The sequence below is a fragment of the Microcebus murinus genome, chromosome 23, assembly GCF_040939455.1.
Source record: "Microcebus murinus isolate Inina chromosome 23, M.murinus_Inina_mat1.0, whole genome shotgun sequence".
Classification (NCBI taxonomy): Eukaryota; Metazoa; Chordata; class Mammalia; order Primates; family Cheirogaleidae; genus Microcebus; species Microcebus murinus.
Window position 1 is genome coordinate 34,599,147 of NC_134126.1, and position 15,951 is coordinate 34,615,097.

Sequence of the window (15,951 nt, forward strand, 5' to 3'; positions counted from 1 at the left end):
CCTCCCAGAGTGCTAGGATGACAGGCGTGAGCCACCATGCCGGGCCCAGGGAGATCTTCTTAAATCAAGTCAGATTCTGTCACTTCTCTTCCCGCAGTTTGCAGGGCAGACGCGTCTGTCTGTGGTCTGGCTTCAGCCTTGCTGCCCAGCCCCATCTCTCCACCCTCAGCCCGACAGAGTCCGGCATTTTGGGACAGTCACTCAGAGTCCCATAGCTGGACATGACCTTTTCTACGTGTGCCTGCTGCCCCATCCCCCCCCCCTGCCTCAGTAAGCATGGGTGACCTCATGCCACCTGCAGGGCCCAGGACGGTCGGCCTCCGAATTTCAATCTCCACTTCACACGTACTGAGTGCTTACTATGCTCCAGGCTGAGCTAGGGCCTTTAGGTGCGTTACTAGATCTATCTCCAAAACAACTCTATAAGGCAGATATCATAAATGAGGAAAAGGAGACTGAGGCTCAGGGCAGTAAAGTCACTTTTCCGAAACCACAGAGCCAGTGAGTGGGTTTCTGGAACACGCTCTGCCATCGTCCGGGTTTTCTGAAATGTGATCAAGCCCTCTATGCCCTTCTTCTCCTCTTATTCCTTTTTACGGAATTTATTATAGCTTCTTTTCTTTTTTTTTTTTTTTTTTTGTGACAGAGTCTCACTCTGTTGCCCAGGCTAGAGTGAGTGTTGTGGCATCAGCCTAGCTCACAGCAACCTCAAACTCCTGGGCTCAAGCAATCCTCCTGCCTCAGCCTCCCGAGTAGCTGGGACTACAGGCATGTGCCAACATGCCCAGCTAATTTTTTCTATATATATTAGTTGGCCAATTAATTTCTTTGTATTTATAGTAGAGACAGGGTCTAGCTCTTGCTCAGGCTGGTTTCAAACTCCTGACCTCGAGCAATCCACCCACTTCGGCCTCCCAGAGTGCTAGGATCACAGGCGTGAGCCACCTCCCCCAGCCTATTATAGCTTCTTATTGCACCAAAAAAATGGTGCTGTGTATTGATACCTTTCGACACATCTCCCTGCTAGAATTTAAGCTCCTGGACAAAGGGACTGTCCCTTTTTGATTCCCAGACTCCTAATGCATACAGTTGGTGCTGAAATCCACGTGGCTTGAAGGACTGAATCACGAATGGGTGGAACATACACTGGGTGGGGTTTTTTTTTTTTTTTTTTTTTGGCTTAACTTCATTTACATTGCAACACCTAGAATATTCCTACTTCTGGGATATCACCCTACCCTCTCCACAGACACCCCGTTACCACATTCATGTCATTTCGGTCCTGACGCTTCCTGCAGACAGCAAAGCGTGGAGGACGACTGACTGAATCGTAAGAGAAATTGCGAGCAGTTTAGCATCGTTTCGTGCGTTTCTATACTTTCCTGGTATCTACGAGAACATCGTGGAGGACAAGAAAGCATCTTCCAGCGAATGTCCCTTCATGAAGACCACGCTGAATTTCATCTTTCCATTGATTTTTTTTTCCTTCCTCTCTGTCTCCTCCAGAGGGTTTCGATCATTAGGCGCTAGCCAGGTCCTCTACTTTGGATAATACGCGGCATAGAAGTAAGCCCGTGTGGGGGCACGGAAGAACGCACTAAATTAAACGACGATCGTTAGAAGAAGGAATTGGTTTCAAACACGGAACAAGAAGTTCTAGTTTTAGCTGCTATATATAAGCAGAACGTTTCTAGTCTCAGCAAAAAAAACCAAATTGCAGGAAGATATTTTCTTACTTACCAGGCAAGCAGTGACAAGTGTAGTTGTCACCACTGTCCTCACATGTGGCATTGTTGTGACAGGGCTCTGACCAGCAAGGAGGCGCCAGGGTCTCACAGTGGGTTCCCGTGTACCCACTGCCCGAGCAGTCGCAGCTGTACCTGGAGAGCAAGCGAGATTTTCACGTCAGCCCCTGGTCATCGTGAGATCGGGTGTCTTTATACCGTCTCTTCCTCTGTCCGTCACCCCGAGACCCCCCGTACAATTGTAACACCTCAAAAACCCGGAGGAATCATCTCTGTAGGACTGAACACATGACGTGTTTCCATACTGAGGCCTCATCATCACCTTCTAAAAATTTGACAGTACAGAGCTTCATGCAGATGTATTTGAAAACCACAATTACTTACTTTAGGCCAGGGGTCCTCAAACTTTTTAGACAGGGGGCTAGTTCGCTGTCCCTCAGACCATTGGAGGGCCAGACTATAGTTTTTTTAAAAAAAAAAACTATGAACAAATTTCTATGCACGCTGCACATATCTTATTTTGTTTATTTTTTTTTTTTTTTTGAGACAGAGTCTCACTTGTTGCCAAGGCTAGAGTGAGTGCCGTGGCGTCAGCCTCGCTCACAGCAACCTCAAACTCCTGGGCTCAAGTGATCCTCCTGCCTCAGCCTCCCGAGTAGCTGGGACTATAGGCATGCACCACCATGCCCGGCTAATTTTTTCTATATATATATATTAGTTGGCCAATTAATTTCTTTCTATTTATAGTAGAGACGAGGTCTCGCTCTTGGCTCAGGCTGGTTTCAAACTCCTGACCTTGAGCAATCCACCCGTCTCGGCCTCCCAGAGAGCTAGGATTACAGGCGTGAGCCACCGCGCCCGGCCTTCATACCTTATTTTGAAGTAAAAAAACAAACGGGCAAAAACACCCACATATGGCCCTTGGGCCGTAGTTTGAGGACGCCTGCTGTATAGGCTCTTTGTCTATGAATTGAAGACCATACTACCTACATCACAAGGGTTATTTTGATAATTAAGTAGGCATATAAAGAATAGACACAGTATCTGCGGGTACTAAATAAATCGCTACTAAGTAGTACTAAATAACATTGTTGATATTTTTAAGGCGAGGGAGAATGATTTACACCCTCATGGTACTCTTGTCTATAGAGAGCCCGTTAATAAGGGCCCTTAAGAAACGTGAAACAATAAATTATGGAAAACTCAGAAAACCACCTAGTTAGATAAATCGTGACTTATGATGTTCTCTTATTTTTAGATTACAAGAATATTTTAGTCTTGCTATTTCTAATCCTTCATCGATCAAGTGGAATTATCTGACGGCTCCAAAATACAAACATGAGTTGGTAACTTTATTAAGAGGGGGGTTTTAAATTAGGAGGGATCTCCTCGAGGATTTAGTGTTGTAATAAATGCACCTGAGCACTCAGCTTACATTAAATGAGGGTTTGGGGACGAGGGTACGTATGAGTTTGTAAAGCACTTAGAGTCCTGTTCACCAAGGCTGTGTGTATATTTACCACCAAACAAAGACACTAGGCCTTTACTAAGGAAACTGAAATAGCAAATGTTACAACTGATTGCAAATTTTTATATGTACTGCTAGTTAGAAATCTTCTATTCACTGTTATGTTTGTTTAATTATAAATAAAAAAATCTACTACACGTACGACATCAGAGACCAGAACCCTACTACACTCAAGGTCCTTGGCCGGCTGGCTAGGGAACCTCCGTTTATATAGAATTAGAAACTCCATTTTCACAATTTTTTTGGGTCTGCAAGAAACTTCTTTCTGGCTTCCTCATATACCTTCTAGCAAATGTGTTAAGTTTTTTGTGAGAAAATAAAGTCCGAGCATATCGGTTGACTTCGTGATTATCTTCTAAAAATTTGGGTAATAACAGAGATCAAATGGTAAAATAGAGATGGTGTTCAGGACATAACTCAAGGGGGGAGAGTAAATGTGGGCTAAGTTTCAGCCTTGTTTGGTTTGCAATTCCACAAGAATCAAAAGCTGTGTGTCATTTCTGTCCTGGTGCTCTCTGGGAGACAGCCAAGCGTGGAGAGGGAGCCTCCTCCTTTTCCATGGTGGATCTTGTGTAGAACCCTCCATCCTGGTCTACCTTTGGGTTGTCCAGTTACCTGTCTCCAGGGCTGTGGGTTTGTGCCACCAGAGCCTTACTTGGGTACAGCAAAAAGTCAGAGACAGGACACGGAATGTGACTAAAAGTTATGTTTTACATTCTATAAAAGAAGTGCACAACCCCATTGCCCTATTGAAAATTCTACTATTAAATTTCTCGTTGGATGTATTCGCAACACACATGCCTTTTATTGCTCTCCTTTTGACTCTAGTTCGCTTTGAAATTAGATTTGGGATAAATTCTGTCTTATTCACTACATAAAGGGAAACCGGATTCTCGTCCTCCTTTTGCAGATGATTAACTGTGTGAACTTGAGGGAGTTTTCTAACTTTGCTGAACTTTAGACTTTTCGTTGTAATATGTAAACATTAATGCTCATCTTGCCTTTCACTGAGCTGTTGAAGGATCAAACAAGACAATTTTAAGCGCCAATGCTGTTAAAAATTGTTATGCATTTGGTAAGTCGGTAGTTATCCTAGAAAGTTCTTTGTAAAATATTTTATGTGAACTCAATTATCGTTACATAAATTTATTATATTCATCATACTAAGGTGTAATTTATTGTTGTTATTTTTCGCCTGAAAGCCAATGATAGACTTGGATCTGGAGCAGAATCACTTGGCTACCTCTCACCGTGATGCTTTCTCAAAAGTATTCTCCCAATTAATTCCACAAACACCTGGAAATTCAAGACATACATAATTTATTATGTATGTCTTGCCCTTTCCTACACTTTATACAAAATTTCTAAAGGGTTTATTTTTGCCACTTGATTTATGTCCTTGTCATCGTAAAGATAACGACCTTATATTCACATGGAGAATGATCTCCAGCTTTGTTTTTGTGCTTCCCTTGGCTACAGCACTTTTATTTCGCGGAATCGAAGACTTGGTACTTTTCTGTACTATAAGCAGCTCTAAACGAATGGCTTAGAAACCCGTCCCTTTGGGGACAGAAGATGGATTTTTTTTAGTAAGATCCGAACGTCACAACTTTCCATCATTTGAAGCGTAAAGTAATGTGAAAATGTTAAACTGCGGATGTGAGGTCTCGGAACTCACCAGGGAGGTGCGTCAGTTTCAGTGTCGGACGTAGGAGGAAACCCACCTGTTCCCTGCGTCCACACATAGCCCTCCGTGCAGACACGGCCGACTGGCGCACTGGCCCACGTCCAGCTCGCAGCGAGCCCCCAGGAATCCCGGGGCGCAGGCACAGACGTAAGCCCCCACAGCGTCCCGACACGTGGCGCCGTTTAAACAGGGCTGGGACCAACATTCGCCAATCTCCAATTCACAGTTTACGCCTTTCGGAAAAAGTCAGCACAGAGACACAGAGAAAGTTTTAGTGGAGTGTTAACACTGCCAATATTTGGCTATTTGACGACGCTTTTAGGCACCAAAGCACTAGTCAAATGGCATGCCACCCAAAATAACTCTCCTCCGTCACGGTAATCGATTTTCACGTTGGGTGTGCTTGCGGGGAGCTGGGCAGAGCCCAGCGGCTGTTGCTTGCAAAGAATTATTGCGCACAGCAGCTTGCGGCTTTTTGGTCTTCGGAAACAAACAAACAAACAAGTCAGTTTGGGAACAAATTTATTGTGAGCTGTACTTTTGTTGGAAGCCTCAAACGGGCTGGCCAATGTTTTTACATTGTTTTTAAACACTTAGTTTAATCAGGCAGCAAATCGAATGGTGGGTGGAAGCTCAGAGTCCAAAGCCAGACAGCTCAGGCTGGGTCCTGGCACAGACACTCATTAGCTGTGTGGCCTGGGGCAAGTTTCTTAACCTTGCCAAAATTCAGCTTCCTCACCTGAAGAATGAGAATAATAGTTGCAATTACCTTATAAGGTCATCACTATAATTAAATGTGTTCTAAAGTGCTTATACATTATAACAGTACTTACAATAGTACTTGATACATTTAAGTAACTGCTACAGAAAAAAATAGCACTTGTTTTTCCACAAAAATCTATTGTAAAAATGTGGTGTGTGATTATTTACCTAAGTGCCCCTTTTGCATAGCAGACGTTTTCAAGTTTTCTGTTTGTGTTACAAAATACTACTTTTAAATATAAAATCAGTTTGTGACAAACTTATGGCAACATGAGAAGCTACTTCATTTTAAGGTACTGCTACATGAAAAAAAAAATCTATGCTTATCTTCCCAAAAATAGTAGGTGAAGATTATTTGCTAAGCAAAATAAGTTTCGGATTTATAAAAGTTGTAGTCATATTGGGAGAACAAACTAGTCTACCAAATCTGGCGAAATAGTATCTGATATACGGTAATAAAATTTGTAAACTGGTCTTAAGAGACAGAAAAGGAGAAATATCTATACTTACTCATCTTTATTTCTGTGTCTATATCCAAGAATAATAAATTATGCACTATTAATAAAATGATATTGAGGGATTTTCAAATAATTCAGAAGCCGTTAGTAGTTTGATTGATTTTGTACCCTTTTTTCTGATAGAAGATGCAGTAGGATATTCTAACACCATCTCTTATTTACAACTGTTACTAGAGTCCGCAAAGATCCAACTTAACAGGGATGCCAGCATATTAAATGTGATTGTTTTTGAAAAGAAAAAGAACTTAAAAATTTTAATTTATACCAATAAAAATGGAAATTTGTACAATAGCACCTGTTTCTAGATAAATGGATTGCTCTTTTAGGCTTGGCTACTTCTTTCCCAGTCTGTGAACGAGGTTTTCTACATCTGTGTTATTTGGCTTCAACGAATTCAAAGAAAAGAGCCCGAAACTGGCCAGCGCAACCAGACCCGGGTTCTCATTCTCTTTGTGACCGTCTCTCTTTTCAGCAATGTTCACAGATCTTTACTTCTTCTGTGTAAAATGAGATAACAATAGATACCTGTTTTTATTTTCAAGAGTGTATGAAAAACAGAAGTGAATAATTCTTTAAATAATTTACCTACAATCATCTTTAATATAGATATTTACTGACACCACCATGTGCTAGTACTCAGTAAATTATAAGATGCCAAATTAATGCCCCTAAGACGACACTGTTTGGTCCTGACTGTAGGCAGAGTGAAGTGCATTCACCCAGGAAAGTTTAGTCAGCGTGGATGCCCATGGTGATTCCTGTGTGGAGGAAAACCAGCATCTACTGACCGCCTACTGTCTACACTGGCAGACCACAGGGATTTCACCTGCATTCCTTTATTTCGTTCCGCACGCTTAAGGCACAGATAAAGTGAGACTCAAAGATCCTCACTGCCTTGCGTGTGTTCCCCAGGTAGCGAATGACAACATTTCTGCAATTCCTGTCTCGAGTGCGGCTCTGCCAACGCCTTTGCATCTCAGACACTGGATTACGTCATCTGATGTTTTAGCCAGGAAGTATTCACATATAAAGCCAAACCAGCGGTTTAGAACTTGTTGATGCTTTCCTAAGTCTTATCTTTCATCATTACAATAAAATCCATATGTTCACCTGCTATAAGCCCAGGTTACTTTTCCTAATATATAAGAAATACATTGTAAATAAAACTGTTATTTTAAATCTGCAGCTCCATGTATGGATTGCCGTTTACATATTTCGGCATTAAAGTGATCCTGACGCCTGTGCAAGAATGTGCTTCAACAGCTTAAATACAATTGCGATTCAAACAAGTATTGCTTTAGGGTCATTTATTTGTATTAGTCTTAATATCGCTTCCCAATATGATTTTTATTGTAGAGTATCGCTGTTACAAATATAGACTGCATAGACTTAGCTGGGCCTCAACAAATATAGACAAAATGATTTGGTCTGCATTGGCCTGCACTTTGCCAAAAAAGAAGAAAAGTGCTAAGTCCAGCCAGTCATCCAGATATTTTTCTATTTCCAGATACTTGGCTTCACAGGTAAAACATGTATCTGCCTCAGAAGCTGCTCCCTGTGCTCTCAATATTCCCTTTAGCATAAATGAATATATTATATTGCACTACAGTTACTTACTTGTCCATTTTACCTACAAAAGGGTGGGCTCTTTGAGGTCAAATTCTTTGTCTCTTAACAACAACATTTGTAGCATTTAACACATTTTCTTAAACATTGGAAATGCTCAAGGAATTTTCTTTTTTTAGAAACAACATCTTGCTCTGTCACCTAGGCTGGAGTTGCAGTGGTAGCATCACAGAGCTATGATACCTGCAGCCTCGAACTCAAACTCCTGGGCTCAAGTCATCCTCCCGCCTCGCCCTCCTGAGTACCTGGGACTACAGGCACGCTGCCACACCCAGATAATTTTTTAAAAACATTTTTTATAGAGATGGGGTCTCACTATGTTGCTCAGGCTGGTCTCTAACCCCTGGGCTGAAATGATCCTCCCAGCACGGCCTCCCAAAGTGCTGGGATTACAGACTTGAGCCTCTGTGCCCGGCCCATCTCAACGAATTTCAAATGAGCGAAAGATCGAGTCACAGCTATGGCATATTCTGCCACGTCTCAGGGAACAGGAGCTGGTTTGCCAACACAGAGCTTCCCAGGGCTTCTGCAAGCCCGGGCACACTCTAAACCAAGAGTCATAAAGTTAAATTTGTGGCTTTGGCAAATGTATAATAGATTATGGTTCCTGAATGGTTGTGCCCCGAACTTCTAACTAGCATTTAGAGATTTTGTGCTTCAATACACATCCCTGAGCAATCAGATGAATGTTGACATTCTGTTCCATGAGATACTGCACATTATGTGCTATCAGCGTGGAGCAGGTCTCGTTCCTGACGCCGTCCTTGTCACTCATGACATGGGACAGAGAGGGAACCATACCTGGGGCGTGGCACTGATAACCGGCTCTGGACACCTTCCTCATTATCTGCAGAGCCCATGCTTCGAAAACAATTGCACTCTAGCTTCGGGATCTCATCCTAAATTTCAGATTATTTTAACCCATTATATTTGATACCTAACAGGGCTGTATGCATAATATTTTTCTTTTAAGTAAGAATGATGTGTGCAGTTCTCTATGTTAATGACAACAGTCATCGGCGCAAGTCTGCAACACAAGTATCAGTGCGGAGAGCAACTGTGGCGTTCAGTTTCGCTGCAGCGATAGACTGACAGCAAGTTCTCCCCCAGATCATAGTCACCGTCTTTTCAACATCCCAGAGCAACCAGGAGAGGCTGGATGACCTCCTGCTCTGATTCACAGGATCAAGCAAGTATAATAATGTTTAGCGAGATGTTATGAAAAATGAAGGGTGGATTTGTTATTATTATTATTTTCAGTGGGAATATCTTTGGAGGTTCAGCCAGTAAGATTTCTGGCTTGTGGATTTAGACACACTTTTCTTAAGGATCCTGAAAAACAACAAAATCCTTTTTAAAATCATTGACATAAAGTAGACTTTACAAGGCCAGGATTCTGTCTCTAAAAAGCACTGCTAAATTTTGTCAGTTCTAAGACTCCTCTTGTCTTCTTGACTTTTTCAACTGGAGCGAGGAAGCTCTTCACAATCAACAGTGTCTTAGTCTTGTGTTGTGTTTTAGCTGAATCATTTTTCTTTCTTTCTTTTTTAATTTTTTTTTTGAGACAGAGTCTTGCTTTGTTGCCCAGGCTAGAGTGAGTGCCGTGGCGTCAGCCTAGCTCACAGCAACCTCAAACTCCTGGGCTCAAGCAATCCTCCTGCCTCAGCCTCCCGAGTAGCTGGGACTACAGGCATGCACCACCATGCCCGGCTAATTTTTTCTATATATATTAGTTTGCCAATTAATTTCTTTCTATTTATAGTAGAGACGGGGTCTCGCTCTTGCTCAGGCTGGTTTCGAACTCCTGACCTGGAGCGATCCGCCTGCCTCGGCCTCCCAGAGTGCTGGGATTACAGGTGTGAGCCACCGCGCCCGGCCGATTTTTCTTTATTGATGATATATGACATTTATGTAAAACCAATTATGTGTTAACTCTGATGAAATACAAAAACCGATTTATTCTTTTACCATATTTACAGGTATTGTGAATACTTCGTCATTTTATCATTATTTTATTTAACTAACCTCACTATCTGTCATTATTTTGTTGTTACGACTAATTATAATGCTTTTTGTTTCTGCAGGTTTTGCTTTCGCTGGGAGACAAAGCTGGTTTCAATATCAAACATGTTTTTTGCTGGTTTCCTTAATCCTTGCCATGTTGCGTCCTCTTCCTGACTGCTGTTACTATCAGTGAAAGTTTGAGAATGTTCTTGGCACTTTCCAGAACATTCCAGAATATTCATGGAGGCTGAAACTGGCTCTAGGAAGAGAAGGGACAGTTCCTCTTTGCCAGCCTTGGGGACAGAGCGTGGAGAGGGAATTCTCGCACTTCCTGTATCTAATGACGCTTCCGAGACTAGAGTCTGTTTGGAGAACTCTATGCGAACACGTCCTTCATGCCTCCTCTCCAGCCATTTTTCTCTAAATTCATCTCTATGTCATTCCTTCCACTTTACTCTCATTATAAATGTCATAACATCTACCATGTCATTGGACTGTAAAATAGTATTTTCCAATGTCAATAGGCATGGCTTTTTTAATCTAATGACTCTATTTTGTATGTTCATTCATATGCACATTTTTTAAAAAAACAATTATGAAAATAGTAAGATATTTAAGGGCCGTCCGGAAAGTATCCAGCCACGGATACGACGGATACATGGATACAATGGCTGGACACTTTCCAGACAGCCGTTGTATATCAAATATCTATCAAGTGTAAGAAGTCAGAGTAATCTATTTCAGGGTCTCGAAGGTGCTATGTTTGAAAAACACGGCACTTTTATGAATAGTTTATGCCTTTCTTAGTTTTGTAAGTATCTTGGGAGGATTATAGGAAATTTACAATATTTTTATTTTATGTTAAGTATGTTAATATCATATATTTCATGCTTCCATAATTATAATGTTTTAGACATAGCAAATTACTCCTGTGTTTCTCTTCATTAGGGTAATTGTTATTCCTAAATATTTAAAAATGTTAAAATATTAATAACTTTTTAAATCTTTTTATTTTATGATATAACAGTCTTAGAAATTGAATTTTTGGCTAGCTGTGTTATAAGACTCCAGTTTAAACTCTAAAGTGGAGCAGAGAGTTTGACATTCAATCTATTTCTGAGTCTGGTTCTGACAATACTCAAAAAAAAAAAAAGCGAGTCAAGTCTAAGAAAATGATACCTATAAAAAATGTAGATAAACATAGTTTAAACAGCATTGGCACTGGTAGCTATGCTTTAAGATGTAGAAATGTTGACAATTAGCACTCTCAAAGCCTAAATCGTTTATGGAAAAATTTTTACTAGATCCTTTCATTCTCACTATGACCAAGAGTTAGGTGGTCCCCTCATGCCTCTGTCAGAATGAGGAAGTGGAGGCTCAGAACTGTTGCTATTTGTCAAAACCAAACCACCGGAAAACATCAACGCCTCGGCTGGAATCCTTGTCATCTCCTTCCAAATTCCATAGCCCCTGCATCTGTCCCGCGTGTTACTGTATATCTGCAGCTCACCCGCTTCGAATTCAGCCCTGCACTCGAATTCTGCTGGTAACTGGACGGGCGTTAAGGGAAATAGCGGTAGCAAGACAGAAAAAAAGCCGCTTTTCTGGTTCACAGACGGCACCTTCCTTCCCTGTCCTCACATGGCGGCAGGGGTGGGGGGTCCCTCTTGCACCTCTTTTATAAGGGCTCCTATCCCATTCACGGGGGATCCCCATGACCTCATCAGCCCCCAAAGGCCCCACCTCCTAACACCACCTTGGGGGTCAGGATTTCAACACGTGAAGTTTGGGGAGACACAAACGTTCAGACCGTAACGACCCCTTTGCAAAACGTCTGTGAGATCCTTCTCCCTTGACATTCAACATGTTATTATTCAAATGATAATAACAAAAACAAATGTATCCAGAGGACAGAAGTTTCAATCCTACATCCTGAAAGAGGTGTATTTTTGCCCTACTCATAAGCTATTGTTTTCTACGAAACATTTCCTGACTCCAAGAAACACCACCAGCTCCTCTCTTGTGCTTCCTCACTCTCCGTTCACAGACGGATTGTAATTTTTGTTAGCTCTCCTGCTTGCTGAATAAACTGTGCACGTTTTGTCTGGGGCAAACTCTGTCTTGGTCACCTTTGTGTCTCCAAGCTCCGGCACAGTGGCCGGCGCGTTGCAAGGATAAATATCTGCTGAATGAATAACATTCGTTATTTCGTGTACTCGTTCAACAAACCTTTGCCAAAAGCCAGAAACTCCATTTCTTCGCAACAAGCATTCCAAACGGCTCTCGTTCTGAGCAAAAGCCTGATCATGTGTTGAATTTTCTTCATAGGACACTACAAAATGATCGATTTTATGATGAAGAGCATATAAAAATAACCTCTTTCCTTTGATAAAGTGATAACATCGTTTCTCTTGAAATAAGCTTATATTTTGTAACACATGATAGTTTTATTTCCCCCCAATTATTTCCCATTAGCATTAAATTGTCCATATGATTTGCCATAGATGGCTTCAAAGGGATTTGGTTGATCAAAACATATTTGGAAAAGAGAAAAGATCAAGTCCAAATTCAAATCTCCATATCGACTAGGATTTAAATTGTGCTCTTTATAAATGCCACTGTAATGGCACTGTTGGCTACATCGTACCTCTTAGACTTGTGCATCAGAGTGGAGGACTATTGGAGAAGGCTCAAGAAGAACATGAAATATTATTAAAAGGAAAAGAAGGTCTTGATAGGAAATTTTAAATGAGTAACCATCATGTAACCTAGATAGGTGGAATAAGTTTGAGTTGTACCTATGAAAGACACTGCATGATAACATGGCTATATAAACTACTAAGGAAGACTGCATTCTTTCTAGAAATGTTCTAACGCATGGACCCATTCTGAAGAACACACGCTTTTGCTTTGTTCGCATGATCCATGATCCTTCTGTGTTAATTTCTATCTTAAATGTTAAGAAGGGGGCAAAGTGTTATTGTTAAAACTTGATACTTTTCTCTCATTCCCCCCTTATCAAAATAGTCCATTTGCTTGGATTATTGTATCAATCCCCATTGGACATTCTAATTCTACCCTCATCACCCGCTTCCGTGTATTTTCAACATAACAAGCAGAGCGATCTTGCTAAAATGTACGTCCAATCATCTCAGTCCTCTGCTCAAATGGCGCCAATAACTTCCCATCTCACTTAGAGTGAAAGCCAAAGTCTTCACAATGACCTACTATATATTTTATCTACTACTTACTGATTTTACACACATCTATATCCTTCCTTTAGAAATAAGAGATTTTTCATCACTTTTTTGCTCTTGTATTAACAGAACGTAGAATAAAGTCTGATCCATTGAAGTCACTAAACAATATACGTGTTGAATAAATTAATGACTGATGAATCTACGTTTTTTTGTTTTGTTTTTTTTCCTATATCACATATCTTAACCCATGCTGTACTGCTATAGCAGAATTCCTGAGAATGGGCAATTCATAAAGACCGGAAATTTATTTCTCACAGTTCTGGAAACCCAGAAGTCTAAGATCAAGGTGCAGACAGGCTTGGTGTCTGGTGAGGGACCCACTTCCAGGACAGCACCGTGAAGGCCGCATCCTTCAGAGGGTGGGACCGCTGCTTCTCACCTGGCGTGAGCCGGAGGAGGTGACCCCCCTCCCCAAAGCCTGTCTCACCGTGGCCTTGATCCACTCACGAGAGAGTCACCCCATGCCCTAAAAAACATCTCCCATGAGGCCATGCAACCTCCCAGCACTGCTGCATTGGTGACTCAGTTTCCAACAGGTGAGTCTGGGAGAGGACAGCTGTTCAGATACAGCATCGTGTGTCTAGAACTGTCGCCAGCAATCGGCGCTTTATGTAAAAGCCCACATTTTATTGACTTCCGATTCCTGGTCTCACAGACTTTGGGAAATAAGAGCCAAAGGTGTCACGTGAAAGTCCATGTAACTGTCCACGTCCCTGGTGTCTCCAAGCTGTCCCCCGGGCCAGCAGCGGAGCGCCACGCGGGAACTTCTTGTACCTGCACATTCTCAGGCCCCACCCAGATCTAGTGAATCAGATATATTAATGATGAGCCCCCAGGGCAATCTGATGGACACTACAGTTTGAGATCCACTAATTTACCCCGTAAGTTTGCTAAATTAGAAATGACAAGGCCGGGCGAGATGGCTCACGCCTGTGATCCCAGCACTCTGGGAGGCCGACGCAGGAGGATCGCTCAAGGTCAGGAGTTCGAGACCAGCATGAGCAAGAGTGAGACCCCCGTCTCTACTAAAAATAGAAAGAAATTAATTGGCCAACTAAAAATATATAGAAAATATTATCTGGACATGGTGGCACATGCCTGTAGTCCCAGCTACTTGGGAGCCCGGGAGTCGGAGGTTGCTGTGAGCTAGGCTGACGCCACGGCACTCACTCTAGCCTGGGCAACAGAGTGAGACTCTGTCTCAAAAAAAAAGAATTGACAGTTCAGCTTTTTAATGCATACTTTTTTTTCATGCCAGAATTTCAAGTTTTTTGGGAGTAAAATACATTTGAAAATATTCTGACCGTGGTGAATGCTCCATGAGTCTTGTTCTTCATGACTCTATACCTGCCCTCACCTTTCCTGCCCACGGCCATCCTACCAGGCCAGCTCCTGATATCTCACAGGCAGGTTACCACACTAGCCTTCTAACTAGTCTTCATGCACTAACTAGTCTTTTAACCACTCTCCATGTGCTAACACATTTTCTTGAATATAGAATACATTTTCTTAACATATTTTTTGTTTCTGAAATAAAGACTCACCTTATAATTGAAGAGCAAATTTCATGTAGTGTATTTTCTAATTTCCCAAAAGATTATCTTTATGCCAAGGATCTATCTTATAATAGAGGAAGTAAGATATTTTCCTGCACCAATTTGTTTCATCGTACATTGAATTGCCCTATCCCTGCCCTTGCACAGCCCTATTTTCTCATACTGCCAGGCATCTTAGTGCGAAAAATGTGAAAATTAATCAATCTAATGTTAAGGAAGACCTCGGTTACAGAATGATTCACTGCGTAAATGTGACCTAAAAGCAGTCACGTGCTCAGAGTTAATAGTCTTTTCGTTTAAAAAGAAAAGTTTGCAGCTGCTCACTTTCTGCGCCAGTTGGAGTTTTTGCTTACGCCCAGCAGATTCTCGCCAGCATCTTCGGCGGCTCCCCGAGCCGGTTCCTGGGGCCCATGAATCACTGCTCGGGAAGCACCAGGCAGCACACGGAGAACTCACGCGGTGTGAACCCCTGCCCGCACCGCAGCTCTTTCCCCGTCTCCTTCTCTGTCTTCTAAAATTTATTGCCGCCTCTTACTTTGCTGCTGCTCAAAGGAACACAGGTTGGTTCCTGCAAGCCACGTTTTTTACGATCACCCTAAATTTGGACGCAGCGCACAGCAGCTGGGTCATTGTAATACGGTTCCCAGGATCCACCAGGAGGTGCGGGTTGAGTCAGCGCACCCCGGCACACCCGCGCCGATCGCTCGCCGGTCCTTTTCTTCTCAACTTTGCCTTTTCCCTTGGTTCTAGCGACCTTCTTCGGGGGTTCTCGCTAATCTGCCTGAACTGCCACAAAAAATGGTACTCACAGGATAGCAACGAAGCAAACCAACCTCCCTGTGTGTCTATGTGACAGTATAGTGCAAGAAAAGTTTCCAAATTAAGCTCACATAAACTGAATTTTTGGCTCCCAGCTCTAGCTGTACATCGGGACCATCAATTAAACGTGACCCTCTGGAGGTAGGGTACGGCCACCTCTGTCTCAAATCTCCCCGGGGCAATTGCTAATGAGAACCACTGATGAGCTACCGGCACACGGGCGATTCTGCTTGTGAGCGAGCCCACAATCGCATTTTTGTACCCGAACTAATCCCAACCAGCTAATGACAGACCCAATTCTTACTGCCGCACGAGCCTCTCGTTTGAATTCTGTTTGCAAGCAAGCTGTATATATGCCGTCGGAAATATAAGCTGAAATAATGAAATTTAGCTGATTTCTTGGAAAACAAGGAAAGAATATAGTCAAGAAGGGAATAGCATCGTTA

The 15,951-nt window shown here is 42.2% G+C and overlaps 1 protein-coding gene across 1 annotated transcript in view; it reads right to left on the minus strand.

Annotated features, from left to right (window-relative positions):
- CRB1 (crumbs cell polarity complex component 1) overlaps positions 1-15,951 on the minus strand; it is a 112,393-nt gene that overhangs the window by 57,462 nt on the left and 38,980 nt on the right. Inside the window, exons 3-4 of the mRNA XM_075996990.1 lie at positions 4,998-5,193; positions 1,741-1,880 (exon numbers count right to left, since the gene is read on the minus strand). Of these exons, the coding sequence (XP_075853105.1) occupies positions 1,741-1,880; positions 4,998-5,193 (336 nt within the window). The remainder of the gene's footprint in view (positions 1-1,740; positions 1,881-4,997; positions 5,194-15,951) is intronic.